This window comes from Papio anubis, chromosome 8 (assembly GCF_008728515.1).
Source record: "Papio anubis isolate 15944 chromosome 8, Panubis1.0, whole genome shotgun sequence".
Lineage (NCBI taxonomy): Eukaryota > Metazoa > Chordata > Mammalia > Primates > Cercopithecidae > Papio > Papio anubis.
The window spans coordinates 38,054,429-38,069,583 of record NC_044983.1 but is presented as its reverse complement, the minus strand read 5'-3'; the positions used below and the strand labels follow the sequence as shown (position 1 = coordinate 38,069,583).

Below are 15,155 nucleotides of genomic sequence, written 5' to 3'. Positions count from 1 at the left end.
TGTGAATATTGCATAGACATATTTTGAATGTTTTTGAGATTTTTTTTTATCGTATTCTAAGTAGCATAAGAACTTTCTATATATAGGGGCAAAAGGCCACATGGGAATGTGAAAAATAGCTTTATATTAAAATGTATACTAATATTTTAACTGAACATGTTTCACTTAATATCTATATTTCTGCAATCCATTCTGGAAGTCTAGTTGGACAAAAGACACTTCAAGTAAAAAAAATAGGAATCTATTTTTAAAAATCAATGTGGTCAACATCCTGTGATGAAGGCACTCTTAGTTAACTTTCAACAAATTCCCCTTAGATCTGTTGGCTCAATATGAATATGCACCAAATAAAGAAATGGAAACACACTTTTAATCACATAATACACTGCAAGTGATGTGTGATAACTGATAGTTCAACAAAGAAATTTCCAATTGCACAGAGTTCTGATTCCTATGCATTTCTTAAAAGCAAATAATGTATAAAAAATATCTAAGAGTCTGAAAATAATTTTTCTTAACTATTGTTGTTTTTTGTATGTCAAAAATTGTAACCATTTAAGAACAAAAGAGACAAACAAGCTATTGTCATTTTACAAATGAAAAATGAAACACTTTAACCAAGCTATTAACATGCTGTGGTTGGAATGTTTGTGTTCTCCAAAATTCACTTGTTGAAACCTAATCTGCAGTGCAATCATATTGAAAGGTGGAGCCCTTAGAAGGCAATTAGGTCATGAGGGTAGAATCCCCATGAATGAGATTAGTGCCTTAATAAAAGAGGTCCAGTGGAGCTTGTTCACCATTTCTGTCACGTGACGACATGGCAAGGTACCAACTTTAAAGCAGAGAACCAGTCCCAACCAGGCACTAAATCTGCTAGCACTTTGATCTTGGACTTCTCAGTCTCAAAAACTATTAAGTAGTACATTCCTGTTGTTTGTAAATTAACCAGTCTCAAGTATTTCATTATAGCAGCATGAATGCACTAAGACAGAAATTTGGTACTGAGAGGTAAAATGTTGCTATAACAAATACCTAAAGATGTGGAAGTTGCTTTGGAACTCACTAATGACTGGAGGCTGAAAAGGTTTGGAAGTGCATGCTAGAAAAAGCCTACATTGCTGTAAGTGGAGAATTAAGGATGATTCTGGTGAGGGCTCAGAAGAGGATAGCTGTAGAGAGAGCCTCAGTCTTCTCACAGGTTACCTAACTGGTTGTGATCAGAGCATTGGTAGGAAAATGGATGGTGAAAGCCATTTTTATGAGGTCTCAATTGAAATGAGGACCAAGGTACTGGAAACTGAGGGAAAGATGATCTTTGTTATAAAGAGGCAAATAACTTGGCTAAATTGTTTGTGTCCTAGTGTTTTGTAGAAGGTGGAATTTCTGAGTCATGCAATAGGATATTTCAGAGAAGAAGAAATATGTTAGCAGATGGTGGAGGGTGCAACATGCTTTTTTTATCGGTTTATAGTAAAGTGTGAGAAGAAATAAATATTAAACATGGAATTTATAATGAAAAGGAAAGCAGAACTAAAAGATTTGGAAAATTCTTATCCCCACCATGTTGTAAAGAATGAAAAAGCACATTTTCAGGAGAAAACACCAAGGATATGACCAAGCCACCTTTTGAAAAAGAGATTAAGAAGGTTTGGAAACTAGGTGATATTCCCCAAATCAATGGAAGAATGACCCTGAAGGCATTTCAGAGATTATCAGTGCTGCCACTCCCATTACGAATCGGAGTTACAAGGCTTCATGGACAGATCTTTGTCAAAAGAGGAGCTTCATGCACCCACAGGACTTTGGCACTTACTGCTCGTGATGTCTCAAGTCTCTGTTCCTGCATTCTAGCAAACTGCTTCTCAAGCATACCAGGTGGGGCTCCTGTGGGCCCAGATGGGATGAGGCCCAAGGGAATGTCCTTCTGGAGGGCACATTGTATCAACCTTGGGGGTGTCTCCTTGGTGCCATCTCTACGAGGGCCCAGAGTGAGCAACCAATGGAGGCGTGGCTGCCTTCATCTGGACTTCAAAGGATGCCCCAGAGACCCTCAGAGCACAGGCAGAGAACTGTCATACTAGGGCAATGCCCAGTGGAGCTGAGAGCAAGAGTGAGGCCAGCACAGAGAGCCCCCACTAGGGTCATGATTACTCAAGCAATGAGTACAGAACTGCCCCTTAACCTCAGGTCGGTTGAGTCACTGGTGTGCAACTCTAGCCTAAGAGAGCCCCAGACATACAACTCCAACCTGTGAGAGGTGTGCATGGGCTGTAACCAGCACATCCATTGAGACTGGGCTGCCGAGAGCCTTGGGGGCCCAGTTTGTGCCCCAGTGTGTCTGGAAGATTGTTCTCCAACAATCTTCAAAAAATTGTTCTCCAACTCTAATAGTTAATGTTTTTTGCCTCATTGGATTTTGGACTTACTTGGAACCCTTTCTTCCTTCCTATTTCTCCCTTTTGTAATGGGCATGTGTATCCTATGCCTGTTTACTGTTGTATTTTGTCATTAAATAAATTGATTTCACAAGTTCAAAGCTGGAAGGCAAAATGCCTTAGGATGAATCATGTCTTGAATTGCACCCATATCTGAGTTAGATGATATTTAGATGAAAATCTGGACTTTAGACTTTTGAGTTGACATTAGAATGAGTTATGGATTTGGGGGCTACTGGGATGGAATACATTTCACATATGATAATAATATGAATTTAGGGGGTCAGAGGTGTAATGTTATGGTTTGAATGTTTGTGTTCCCCCAAATTCATATGTTCAAACCCAATACCCAATGCAGGACTATTGATAAGTGAGGCTTTTAGGGAGTGTGAGGGTCATTAGGTCATGAGAAAAGAACCTTCATCAATGGGATTGGTGCTCTTTTAGAAGAGCTCCAAGGGAGCTTATTCACTCTTTCTCCCATGTGAGGATGCAGCAAGAAGGTGCCATTTTTGAAGCAGAGAGTGGACTCTCACCAGACACTGAATCTGTTGGTTCCTTGATCTTATATGCTTAGCACTGTTATGTCTCCTAAACAGCCATGACAAAAGTTTTTGCTAATTTCAAGCAATCTTCCCAAAATTTACCGTGTAAATTCAATCTCTTGTGCCATCTCATCTCTACAAAGCTACTTTAGTATACACAGAATAAGAGGACATTTATTATCTTTACAAACACATATTTTTCTTGAGGATCCAGAATATTGAAGTGTCCAAATACCATCAATGATCTTCCATATATTGTTTTTTGACAACGTGACTCAACATAATTATAATTCCAAACAAGAAAACTCACATAATTACATCCATTAACACAGAAAAAGCATGAGACAAAATTCAGTACTCATTTATGATTTTAAGAAAAAAACCTCTAGGTAAACAAATAATAGATAGGAACTCCCTCAATGATGAAGAAACAGTGAAGGAATAGCTTCAAAAACCTATAGTTAACATCACACTTAATTAAGAAAAACTGAACGTTTTCCCAGAAGAGCAGGAAGAAGGCCAGGGTGTCCCCTCCTACCAGTATTTTTCAGCATAGTAGTTACAGTCCTAGTTGGTGAAATAAGGCAAGAAGAGTAAATTTTAAAAAACAAACATTATAAAAGAAAACATTAAGCATTCCCATTTTTCATGTGATATAATTGTCCACATACCAAATATTAACAAACATATCCTTAAAATCTTTTAGAGCTAAGACGTGAGTTTACCAAGGTTTCAGGACACAAGTTCAATACATAAAAATCACATTTCTCTAACAATCGTATGTGTGAAAATTAAAACATAATACCATTTAAAATTGTTGCAGTGTAAACAAAATACTTACATTTAAATGTAAAAAGTACATACTGGATCTACATCCTGGAAATTATAAACTACTGATAAAAGAAATCAAAGACTACCTATATAGTTGAAGAGACTTATCATATTCATAGATTGAAAGACAATATAGTAAAGATGTCAATTCTCCCCAAATTCATCTACAGTTTTTACACAATTTCTATCAAAATTCTCCAAATATTTTGTCTAACATGAGTTTATTCTAAAATTTATATGAAAAGTTACAGAACTTAGAATAGCCAAAACAATTTTGAAAAATAGTAATACGGTGAAGAGAATCACCCTGCCTAATACTAAGGTTTACTTCAGAATTAGGGAAATCAAGAGTATGCTAATGACAGATGAATAGACATGTAGACCAATTTAACAGTGCAGAGAACTCCAAAATAGACCCACAAAATATACCTAATTAATTTTTGACAAAGGTACAAAAGTAATTCAATGGAGAAAGAAGAGCCTTTCAACAAATAGTTTTTAACTAAATGGCCATACATAGGCAAAAAACAAACAAGCAAATAAAAAAACTCTTAAACCTCACAAAAGTGTTAACCTAAAGTTACACTTTAAGTTACACTTTAAGTCCACATTGGAATGTGGACTTCAATGTAAAATGGAATATACATTTTTGAAAAACACAGAACAGCTTCATGATCTAGCTCTAGGTGAAAAATTATTAGATTTGACACCAAAAGCATGATACATAAAAGGAAACATGATACATAAAAGCTAAACTGGACCTTATGAAAATAAAAAGTTTTTGTTTTGAGAAAAGCTGTTCTAAAGAGGATGGGGGGGAAAAGCGACAGGAATGGCATTAGCAAAATGGAGTAATAGGAGGTTCAAAGACTGATCTGACAGCCATTCATGCATGAAGTAATCTTCATCAGAACTCTGAAATCTGAGAGAGGGAAGAAAGAACCAATGTGGAGCACAGAAATGAGGAAAGACAAATTGGAAAACGTAGGAAGAATGATTTTACTTTAACCATGTCAATTCTCGCCCAAGCCTAACAGAGCAGATTGGAGAAAGATGCTCTCCACCTGGGAGCTCTCCCATTGGTGAGAAAGAGTGAAATATTGTCTGAATTTGCTGCAAATTCCAGCAACAGACTCACTCCAGGAGACCACATCACCAAGCCAGTCGCCATGAACCCAGGCTCCAGATCTACCCCTGCAGACCCAGGCCCCAGTCCTGTGCCAGTGGATTCAGACACCAGCACACTGCTGCAGACTTAGGCTGCAGGATAGCCCCAGAGTCCAGTAAGCTCTTGCAGACACAGGAACCAGAACTTCTCCTGTGTACACAGGTTTCTATATGCTAATAACAAACATTCTGAAAAAGAAAATCAAAGAAGTTATCCTGTTTATAATAGCTCCCAATAATACTTATGAATAAATTTAATCAGGAGGACAAACACCTGAACATTGAAATATATAAAATCTTGATGAAAGAAACTGAATATGGTACAAACAAATGAAAACATATCTCATTTTCACAGACTGCAAATATATTTTTTGTCCATACTATCGAAAGCAACCTACAGGTTCAATGCAATCTGTATCAAAATATAAATGACATTCTTCATAGAAAAAGAAAAAAATTCAAAATTTTTATAAAGCAACAAAAGTCCATTATTAAGCAAACGTAACAAAGCTGGAGGCATCACAAAATCTGACTTAAAACTATACTACAAATTGATAGCATGCAGAATGGCATGGTACTGGCATGAAAACAAATACATGGACAACGGGACAGAATGGAGAGCCCAGAAATAAATTCACAAATATACAGTCAATGGATTTTAGAAAAATATGCCAAGAATACACAACAGGGAAATGGAAATTCCCTTCAAAAACTGGTTAAGAAAACTGGATATTATAGTCAATATCCAGGAAAACTGGATATTATGTGTAGAAATATGAAATTAGACCCTTATCTCACATCATACAAAAATCAACTCAAAATGGATTAAAAAACCCATAAGACCTGAAATTATAAAATTAATAAAAGAAAACATAACAGAAAATCTTCATGACATTGGTTTGGGCATGATTTTGGAGATATGAATTGTATATGCAACAAAAGCAAAAATAGACAAATTGGATTATATCAAAGAAAATCTTCTGCGTAGTCAAGGACACAGTTAACAGAGAGAATAAAGAGCCTATGAAATGATAGAAAACATTTGAAACCCATACATCTGATGAGGAGTTAATATCCAAAATATAAGAGGAACTCTAACAAATAAATGGTAAGAAAATGATCTGATTAAAAACTGGGCAAAGTATATAAATAGAAATTTATTTTAAAAAGATACAAATCGCCAATAGATATTAGAAAAAAAATACTCAAAATCACTAATAAATCATTAGAAAAATACAAATTAAAACCACAATAAGACATCACCTCATACCTGTAAGCATAGCTATTATCAAAAAGACTAAAGATAATAAGAGTTGGAGAAGATGTGGAGAACAGGGAAATGATATGATTTGGCTCTATGTCTCCACCCAAATCTCATGTTGAATTGTAATCCCCAATGCTGGCGGAGGGATCTGTTAGGAGGTGATTGGATCATGGGGGTAGATGTCCCCCTTGCTGTTTTCGTAATAGTGAGTTCTCATGAGATCTGGTTATTTGAATGTGTGTAGCACTTCCCCCTTCTTTCTCCTCTCTCTTCTCTCTCTCTCTTGCCAGCCATGTGGATATGTACTTATTTCCCCTTTGCCTTTCACTGTGATTGTAAGTTTCCTGAGGCTTCCCCAGCCAGGCCTCCTGTACAGCCTGTGGAACTGTGAGTCAGTTAAATCTCTTTTCTTCATAAATTACCCAGTCTCAGGTAGTTCTTTATACCAGTGTGACAACAGACTAATACAGAAAATTGGTACCAGAGAAGTGGGGCATTGCTATAAAGATACCTGAAAATGGGGAAGCAACTTTGGAACTGGATAACAGGCAGAGGTTGAAAGGAAGCATTCAGCATGGGAGAAAGATGAAAGCCAGAAGACTCAGCAAGTCAGCTTATCCTACTTCTTCCTTCTGCTTTTTTCTAGTCGGGCTGTAAACCACATTGAGGGTGGGTCTTCCTCTCCCAGTCCACTGACTCAAATGTTAATCTCCTCTGGCAACACTCAAAGACACACTTAGAAACAATACTTTACCGGCAATCTAGGCATTCTTCAATCCAATCAGGTTGACACCTAATATAAACCAACACAGGAACCCTTGTACACTGTTGGTGGGAATATAAATTCATATAGCCACTATGGGAAGCAGTACATAAGCTTCTCAAAATCTGAAAATAGAAATACCATATGATCCAGCAATTGCGCTACTGGGTAAACATCCAAAGGAACTGGATTCTAAAGAGATGTCCACACTACCCTCTTCAATGTAGAATTTTTAACAATAACCAAAACATGGAAGAAATCTAATCTAAATGTCCATTAATAAATAAATGGATAAAGAAAACATGGTATATACATACAATGGAATATTACTTAGCTATAAAAAAGGAATTCCTGCCATTTGCAACAACATGGATGAACCTAGAGGACAATAGGCTAAATGAAATAAGCCAAGCACAGAAAAACAAATGCTACATGATATTGCTTATATGACAAATCTTAAATAATAAAACTTAACAGAAGCAGAGAGTGGAATGGTGGTTACTAGGGACTGGGGGAAGGGAGAAATGGGGAGATACTAGTCAAAAGTTAAAACATTTTGGTTATCTGAGATAAGTAATTCCTAGAGATTGACTGAATGTCACAGTTTATATAGTTAACAATAATGTATCATGTACTTAAAAAATTCCTAGGGGATAGATCATATGTTAAATGCTTCTATGAGAAAGGTAACAATAATAAATAAGTAAATAAATAAATAAAAGATTGGGAAAAAGTTTTGGAAGTTATAAATATCTTACAACATGGAAGGTAGTGATCATTTCACAGATGTATAATTATCTCTAAACTTATCAACTTATTGTTTATTTATTTATCTTCTATTTATTTATTTATTTGAGACAGGGTCTTGCTTTGTTAACCAGAGTGGAGTGCGGTGGTGTGAAAGCCCCAATCTCCTGAGCTCAAGAGATCCTCTTGCTTCAGCCTCCCAAGTAGCTGAGACTACAGGTGTGTGCCACCTCACCTGGCTAATTTTTAAAAATATTATTACTTTTTTTAGAGACAAGGTCTCACTGTGTTTCCCAGGCAGGTCTGGAATTCCTGAGCTCAAGTGATCCTCCCATCTTGGTGTTTCAAAGTGGTTTTTGTATGTCAAATAAAACTATACAATTCAACCAAAAAAAGTAAGTAAAGCAAACTACAGAGTAGAAGAAAATATTTGCCATCTTGCCTTTATGATATTTAAAGACAAACTGAACTTTAAAAAAAGACAATCTGATTAAAATAGGCTAGGCATGATCCAATGCTTTACTCAGGAGGATATACTGATGACATATAAGTTCATTGAAAAAATATTGAATATAATTAACCATTAAAGAATGCAAATATCACTATGCACATATAAAAATGAGAAAATAATAAGTAGTGCTAACACCAAATGCCAGTGAGCATATGGAGAAACTTCTCACTCACACACTGCTAGTGGAAATGAAAAATGGTAGAGCCACTCAATCAAAGATTATAGCAGTTTCTCATAGAACCAAAAACATACTTAGCTTGCAAATCAGAAATTGCACTCTTAGAAGTTTGTCTTTGGACAAGGAAACAATACCCGTATTATCTCAGTTTCTGCGAGTGATGAAAGGAATGGCACAGCTTGGTCTTTTGCTTCAGATATTTGCATAGGCTGGTATTAAAATGCCAGCCAATTTCATCTGAAGCTTTTACTAAAATGAATATGCTTCCAAATTTGTCACGTGGTTGTCAGAAGGCTGTTGTATTAACATGCTCATTTCCTCAAGGTCTTTTGGGTGGAGGCCATACTCAGTTTCTTCTCATGTATTACTCTTCAACATGGCAGCTTGTTTCATCCAAGTAAGCAATGAAGAAGGGGCAGGAGAACAAAATGAAAAATACTATCTGTTGTAACCTAATATTGTAAGTTATAGTCCACCATTTTTTCCATACTCTATTTGCTAGAAGCAAGTCACTGTGTCCATCCCTCACATGGTTGGTAGGGAAAGTGTATTATGAAGGGAGTAAGCAGAAGATGGTAAGATATTGGAGGGCATTTTAAAAGCTGAGCAGCACAGTTCAGCTTCTAATGTTGCATATCTTTTAGACATAAAAACCACAAGAATTGTCAAGCTCTCCAGCATTCTCATTTCATTATAGCATCAGTTCAAAGCCTATTTCTTCATCTGAGTTAACTCCATCTGTGGATTAAGTTCATGGGTATACTTTCTTGAGTATTGCTCCTCCATTTGTAGATCTTTGACATTAGAGAGTAATCTGTCCCCAACCCCAACAATATATAATGGTAATAAAGGCATAGAATAACTTACAGATACTTTCATTCAAAGTGTGTGTGTTGGGGGGAGGATTAGAACTAAAAAGGAATTACCAGTCCATAGCAATTCTGAACTATCTAGAAGGGCTCATGTTGGGAGTTCCTTGATCGGCTTTCAAGGTTTCTGAATAATCTCTCTTGGCTCTCAGTTCTGCCTTCTCAGTTCTTATTTCATTAAGTATTCCTTCATTTTTCAGGAAAGATAGCACGCGTTTGCCTCTGAGCAATTGTCTCAGCCTGCCTCCTCTCAGTAGAATTTTGGGGGTCCAACAGCCTCTTTTCATTTTGTATTTTCTTTACTGGCAGTTTCTCAAAAACTGTGGGTCTCCTGTGAATCTCTTTGGGACTCATTACATTGAACAAAAGCCATGCTCTCAAATATCTTTGAAATGAACCATTTTCTACCTTGGGCTTCTGCTGAGATGGCTGAAGGACAAAGCTCTGAAGTTTCTAGATGCTCTACTTTTTAAAATTAGAGGATTTGTGAGGCACAGTCTTTCTTTCTTGAAAGTACTTTTGTATAACTGAATAACATTCTGAGCCTTTTACTGTAGAACATTAGTTAAGAGTTGATCTTGACTAATCTTTTGGAACTTTTAACTAGTGTTTTATAGCCTCACTCTTGACCATGGTTTCCTAATAGTTCTTGGAATCCATTTCTTTATTTCAGCATCTTTTGCTGTCTGTAGAGGCTAAGATTTTTCAAAATCATCAATGGTTATGTTTTATTTTAACAGTTCCCTCAGCTTATTTCATTTCATATTATATTATAAGCTGTTAGAAGGGATCAGAAGCTAGATCACCAAGTTATGTACATATTCTACTTTCCACATACGTGTAGAAGACAATATGCTAAGCTTTCTGCCACTATATAAAAAGAACCTTACTTCCTCCAGTCTTTAATAATATACTCCTAACTACCACTTGAGCCCTCACCAGCCAGGTCCTTAAACTCCGGAGTTGTCCTTAAGGTCCGTCCCAGGCAATTTGAGCTTTCTGTACCTTGGTCTTCAACATTCTTTTGGTCCCTATCTACTTCCTTGTTCTATATTCCTTCCCACTTTTTAAGGTATTTGTTACAGCAGCACCATATTTCCAGGTATCAAATCTGTATCAGTTATCTATTGCTGCCTAACAAATTATCACCAAAATTAATGACATTAAACAACACATATTTATTATATCACAGCTTCTGTGAGTCTGAAATTCAAGCACATCTTATCTGGGTTCTCTGCTTCACAGTCTCTTACAAGCTGAAATCAAGGTGTTATCTGCTTTCTGGGACTGCTGTCTCATCTCTTGGTCTGACTTGCAAAGCTCCTCTTCATAGCTTGCTTGTGTGGTTTTGGCAGAATTCAGTCCCTCACAGGCTGTTGAACTGAGGGCCTCAGATTTTCACTGTCCCACAGTTGCTTTCCTTGTGGGATTTTCCAGGAAGGCAGCTTGCTTCAGCAAAGCAAGCAATCTGAGAACGCAAGGGAGACAGTCCATGCAAAACAGAAGTCACTATCTGTTCTCATCTTCTTTCTTGTCTCCAACCTCTAATCTTGTGACATTCCAAAACTTTTGCATTTTATTTGTTACAAGCAAGTCATTAGGTACAGCCTACAGGCAAAGGAAGGGATTACACAAAGGAATGAATGACAGAAAGTGGGATCACTGAGAGTCATTACAGGAGCAGATCACCACACGAAGGTTTCTCAAGGGATTAGGGTTGCTGACACCAGATATAACAATTAACTAACTCATCCTCTATTTCTAGGTTTTGTGTTATTTTTACATATCAAATAAGCACCAAATGACATTTAAATGCAACACTCTAATTTATAATTATTGTGCGAAATTTCAGATGCCACATAGTATCATGTTTTCTGGAACATGTGCCCTTATATTGCAAGATTAACCAAGTCTCTAAAGCCTTTTTGTCCTCTTTTTATGTTATGATGACATAGATATAAGCGTTCATATATATTCACGCATGAGCCTGTATATGCATACTATAGCAATGTTTCCCAGTATAGATTGTTTGGTTTCAAACCTTTTGTACACTTGTATTTTGATCAGATACAAGTCAAATAATTTAAGAAATATGTAAAGTCAATTAATGTTCTTTGTGAAGCAAGGAAAATGAGAAACTTTGTATTAGCATTTTACAATTTAAAGCTACCAGATGTCAGTTAGTAAAATCTTGTGCTTAAAATATATATATATATACTTTTTTTACATAAAGACTGATAGTATTTTAATCCAAAAAGCAATGTAATTGGATAACTTAGGCTTGTTTTAATTATCATTTAAACATCACATGGGAAATAAATGCCAGCACAAGTTTAAATCCATTCAATATAATTGTGATAGTCATCATGGAATGCAGTATCTGATAGTCAACATAATTTAACACAGCTGAATATAAATTATCACATTTTGTTACCATTTCTGGACCACACATGGTGCCATCAGCCACATAGGCATTGTCTGTTCCATCTGATCTCATGGAGGACCCAGTGGCTATAGATACACAGACATGGTCTTGAATATATGAATAAACTGTATATTGAATGTCACTTTTATAAGCATTTTTATGCGGCTGAACACAAGCTAATTTTCCACAGAGAATATCCCTGGAAGTGGAAAGCAAAAAATTCCTTATCAGTTTATCTCTTAATGATAACAAGTTCCAAGTGAGTACTGCATAGATGGTAACATAAATACTGTTAATTGACAGTACAACACTTGAAAAATGCCACACTAAAACATTATTTTATGGTGCACAACAACTAAATGCAACTGTCTTAATAGCAGAATTGAAATGTATATGCTTAACTCAGATGTGAAGACATTACTTCATTTCCTATTATAGAGCCCAATTTTGGTTCTCTAGGTTCCAGTCGTCTTAGACCATTCACATTTTACCACACTCTGGGAGAATTAGTCACTTGCCCCGGTTTGATATAGCTTGGCCAGCCTGGTCACTTATTACACAAAATTTGCTGAGAGTGGCTAATTGCATTTCTCTTTCTGTACATTTTATTGTGCCTATCATTCTTTTTTTTTTTTTTTTTGAGACGGAGTCTTGCTCTGCCGCCCAGGCTGGAGTACAGTGGCCGGATCTCAGCTCACTGCAAGCTCCGCCTCCCGGGTTCACGCCATTCTCCTGCCTCAGCCTCCCGAGTAGCTGGGACTACAGGCGCCTGCCACCTCGCCCGGCTAGTTTTTTGTATTTTTAGTAGAGACGGGGTTTCACGGTGTTAGCCAGGATGGTCTCGATCTCCTGACCTCGTGATCCGCCCGTCTCGGCCTCCCAAAGTGCTGGGATTACAGGCTTGAGCCACCGCGCCCGGCCTATGCCTATCATTCTTGTCCTGATGTATGGACAGTACATTTCTGCTGTATACACACCCTTCATTTTGATCCACAATTTCTCCCAACATACAGATATTTCCAGCATATTTAACTTATCTGTTAAAAATTTAAGAACTTTTAGATCCCCTCCATGCCACAAGCATACCAAAGGTTATCTTATCCCACAGATGCTTTATTTCGCCATTTGTAATCTATCATTGGGTAAAATACTGGCTTCTCTATGAGGCTAACGGTATTTCTAGACTATGCTCTGAAAGATAATCTATGTAACTTTTTTTACTTGAAATTATTGAAATCTAATTATCAAATACCATCCTCAATGAGAATAATCATTTTTAGCCATTGATCTGCGTCTACTGAACATGTCATTATTATTTCATCAAAAGGCTCCTCTTAGGGAATTTTACCCGTTTGTCCTAAAAGACCATTTGAGGCTTTTTCAGTATCAGAAGAATAAACTTAATTACATCAAGAAGTAAAGATTGAAATGAGATTAAGAGCTGAAACCTAAATTACGTTCCACTTTTGTCTTCTCTCCAGCATAACTTTTCTACTTTCTCAGGTCTCGATATTTCTTTTGATTTTGGCTCCACTCTCTTTCTATAGAATATATTCTAAACCAGACTTGCATAGTACGTATGTATCCTTCTAGTCTGGCTATCGAGTACAAATTCTTCCTCCAAGTCCATTTTCCCAAAATTCGCACTTATAGTTAAATTCTTAGAACTATTTTTTTCTTTTCTGAAAAGGAATCGCAGTCTGTTTAGATGAGATGATGTATGCTATTCAATTTTAGTTTCATCTAATGATGATATTTCAGGAAAATTCATGTACTATTATCACATAAGACAAAGTCCAAAGGAGTCGTGTTTACTAACTTTCACAATTTCTTCCAGGTATCTTTTATCTTTTTTTATGAATAATCTTAAATTAAAGACAGCAAATGTGCCTCTGAACATCAGGAAGAAGATTAAGTGGGGGTTGTCATACCACCATCTTCTGTCTTTGTGGGGATCCACTGTGGTGTAACTGAGACTGCTGGCCCCTGGTGCTCTGTATTAATATCCAATAGGTGTGGCTGATTATGCAGGGTCTCCTCCTGAGATCCCCACTCATCAGTACTTTCTTTGTGATTCTACCTTTCTTCTTTCCATGTACTAATCCTCCTGTGTTGGGGGAAGTGGGAAGTTCTGCATCTTCTCCACAGCATACATATCCATAGTGATTTCATATAAGGAGGAGGGTGATGGAGGATACTACTTTAATCCCACCCAACTGGATACCTTCTTCATCCATTTCTCATCTTCATAAAGGAACCGTATTGTTTTTAACAGTACTGATAGTGGTGCTTACCTGAGGATTTTATTATGGTTTTTCCTGGCTATGTCTTTGAGACTAAAAGAAATGTCTGCTTCTCCCTGAATTAATTATATCTAATTTTTTAATGTTATTCCCATTCTCTTATTTTGTGAATCTGGCTCTGTTACACATTTTTGTGACTCTTGAATTTTCAATGAAATTAAGGAAGATAAAATTAAGGAAATATTCGTTATGGGGTAGGCATTTCCTTTATTAGATTACTGGATTTCATTAATCCCTTTATTACATGGATTATAGTGACACTACGTCCCAATAGTCTGAATTTAGCTATTAACAGATACTTCCATGCTTTACATATTGATGTTTTGGACACAATCAGCAAAAGCAAAAATAACTTTCTTCTTCTCAACAATTCTATGTCTTAAAAATCAAAGCTTGAGATTTGCTTTAAGATTGTTGCTATTTACAGACTTAATACAAAACCTCATTTGAATTCTCAATATAGACTAGCAGTTCTGATTTCTGGCACTGTGTGTCCATTTTCTTCCTCTGTTACTAAGTATTAGCATTTTTTTTTTTTTTGTCCAATCCCATTTTTAGGATGATATCAAGGGAAAATAATATAAAATCCTGAATTTCATAGAAAAAAAGTATGTATTGGTATTTGAAAATATTCCCATGTTACACAATTTAACGTTCATTACTACTTAGTATCTCTTGATAAAAATACATAATTTTTATGATTCAAATAAGTAATCATTTTCTACATACGTACTTCCTTTCACATGGTAATGGTTGTGAATTTTTAAAACCACAGTTTTCAGATCTTTCATGCAGAGAATTAACTTCTTTAAAACAGGCAAATGGAGCACCTTGAGCACCTTAAAATGCAAACATGTCAGTTGAATTATCAGTCTTAATATAAATTAAATGTCAGTAACAGACTAAGGAAATTTAATTTCAAAAAGATAATGTACTTACTGATCATGCTTTTGTTCCTATGCATACCCTGTCGATGCAAGTAGAAAGAAATATTGTCTTATCTTACACACACAGAAAATGATTATATCTATTGCAGTAAGTTATTTTTTTAAAAAACAGTATGTTTCTTTTTCTGGTGGGAGCAAATACTTCCTAGTCTAATGAATATTGGGCT

General features: G+C 36.2%; 1 protein-coding gene across 8 annotated transcripts in view; it reads right to left on the bottom strand.

The window, feature by feature from the left end:
• Positions 1 to 15,155, bottom strand: part of ADAM18 (ADAM metallopeptidase domain 18) — a 148,603-nt gene that overhangs the window by 32,358 nt on the left and 101,090 nt on the right. For all 8 annotated transcript variants that reach the window (XM_021942253.2, XM_021942254.2, XM_021942247.2 and 5 more), the window contains 2 exons: positions 14,775 to 14,880; positions 11,748 to 11,937 (listed from right to left, as the gene is read on the bottom strand). In XM_021942253.2, coding sequence (XP_021797945.1) covers positions 11,748 to 11,937; positions 14,775 to 14,880 — 296 coding nt within the window. The remainder of the gene's footprint in view (positions 1 to 11,747; positions 11,938 to 14,774; positions 14,881 to 15,155) is intronic.